The sequence below is a fragment of the Penaeus japonicus genome, unplaced genomic scaffold (genome assembly GCF_977035675.1).
Source record: "Penaeus japonicus unplaced genomic scaffold, GWHDUDI00000001_assembly GWHDUDI00000016, whole genome shotgun sequence".
In the NCBI taxonomy this organism is placed as follows: Eukaryota; Metazoa; Arthropoda; class Malacostraca; order Decapoda; family Penaeidae; genus Penaeus; species Penaeus japonicus.
The window spans coordinates 34,882,488-34,883,871 of NW_028234418.1; the positions used below are offsets into that span (position 1 = coordinate 34,882,488).

The 1,384-nt window shown below is 38.6% G+C and overlaps 1 protein-coding gene across 1 annotated transcript in view; it reads left to right on the forward strand.

The window, feature by feature from the left end:
- Positions 1–290: 290 nt before the first annotated feature.
- Positions 291–1,384, forward strand: part of LOC122260918 (uncharacterized) — a 2,278-nt gene continuing 1,184 nt past the window's right edge. Inside the window, exons 1-3 of the mRNA XM_086544988.1 lie at positions 291–608; positions 745–877; positions 1,066–1,228. Of these exons, the coding sequence (XP_086401114.1) occupies positions 413–608; positions 745–877; positions 1,066–1,228 (492 nt within the window). The 5' untranslated portion in view covers positions 291–412. The remainder of the gene's footprint in view (positions 609–744; positions 878–1,065; positions 1,229–1,384) is intronic.

Genomic DNA, 1,384 nt, shown 5'->3' on the forward strand with positions numbered 1-1,384 from the left:
TTACTCCAACAAATATTCTGCATAATCATTTTCATTACTACATATATGAACCATTATCGATATTCTTATCACGACTATTATCATTACTGATATTACTGTGATTTATTAACTTTATTGCCTGAAGCAGTAGAGCCTTGATGTTGCTGTTGTTATCGTCACTTTATCTTCCTTTGTTTATTCTCATTAGCATCATTATTTTGATGACTATAATGATTATCATCACTCCTATTACTACTAGCAATTACAAATTATGTCAATGTGCCTAGTAATGCTATCATCCTCACACCCACTCTATCACTCCCAATAGAGTCCCATTAGCAAGACATAATAATGATGACAACAATACCAACAGCAATAGCAATAATCCAAAACCAGTCACCACTTAATCCTCCTCCTTTATCCCAGCAACGAAATGAAGGCGATAACTGCCACAGCATGGGCGAGTTTCCTCCTTTGGGCGTGGGCGTCCAGAGCATCAGGGTCTTATTATCGTGCTACCGATTACCCCCTGCGTTGCTATCTGAAGTCCCAGCTCGTGCCGGCCAAGACTAAGATCGGTTGCGCTTCTCGGTGCACCATGACGCGCTGTTCCTACTTCAGGTTCTTGGGTCAGTGTGTTAGGACTGAAGTCTATCATCTTTTGTTATTTCTATTGTTAGGTTGTTGTTGATGTTCTTTCTACTATTCCTTTAGTGACTATTGATTTATCACCTTTTAATTTAATAATGAAACACCATGGAACAGATGGAACATGCACGCTCTTCGACCAAGGGCTAGCCAGTGAGGCGGCCAGTCGCACCTACAAGAAAGTTAATTCTACGACTCTCCCTGATGTTGCCTTAAACAAACCCACTTCACCCTCCACCCACACAAACAGGTAAGTAGAATAAGAAGGCATAAGTTCAATCGTGCTCGTTTATGAATGATACTAAGACAAACATGCCTTATATGACAAATAACTCTACAACATTGTTTTTTTTTATATATATATATAAACAAGGGGTTTTTGACATTCGAATCAATAAAAAGAATAGCAGTTGTTGAACCTGTATTGTCATGACTCAGCTTCTCTTCCGATCGAGCTGTTGACGGCGACCTCGTGACGCAGTATTATTCCGTGGACAAGAATAACCCATGGTGGCGTGTGGATCTTGGTCAAAACTATTGCATTCAACTCATCGACGTCCTGCCCCACCGAGAAGTTCCAAGCTGGTTCCATTCCGTTGAGGTGTGACTTGAATGACTTCAGTAATGGAATTATAATAAATATTTTACCGATATTTTCTACAGGGTGTAGATATTAATCAGTATTTATTATTATTATTATTATTATCATTTTTTAAAGAATACTGACTGTTTCTATTAGAATCCATAACTAAATAAC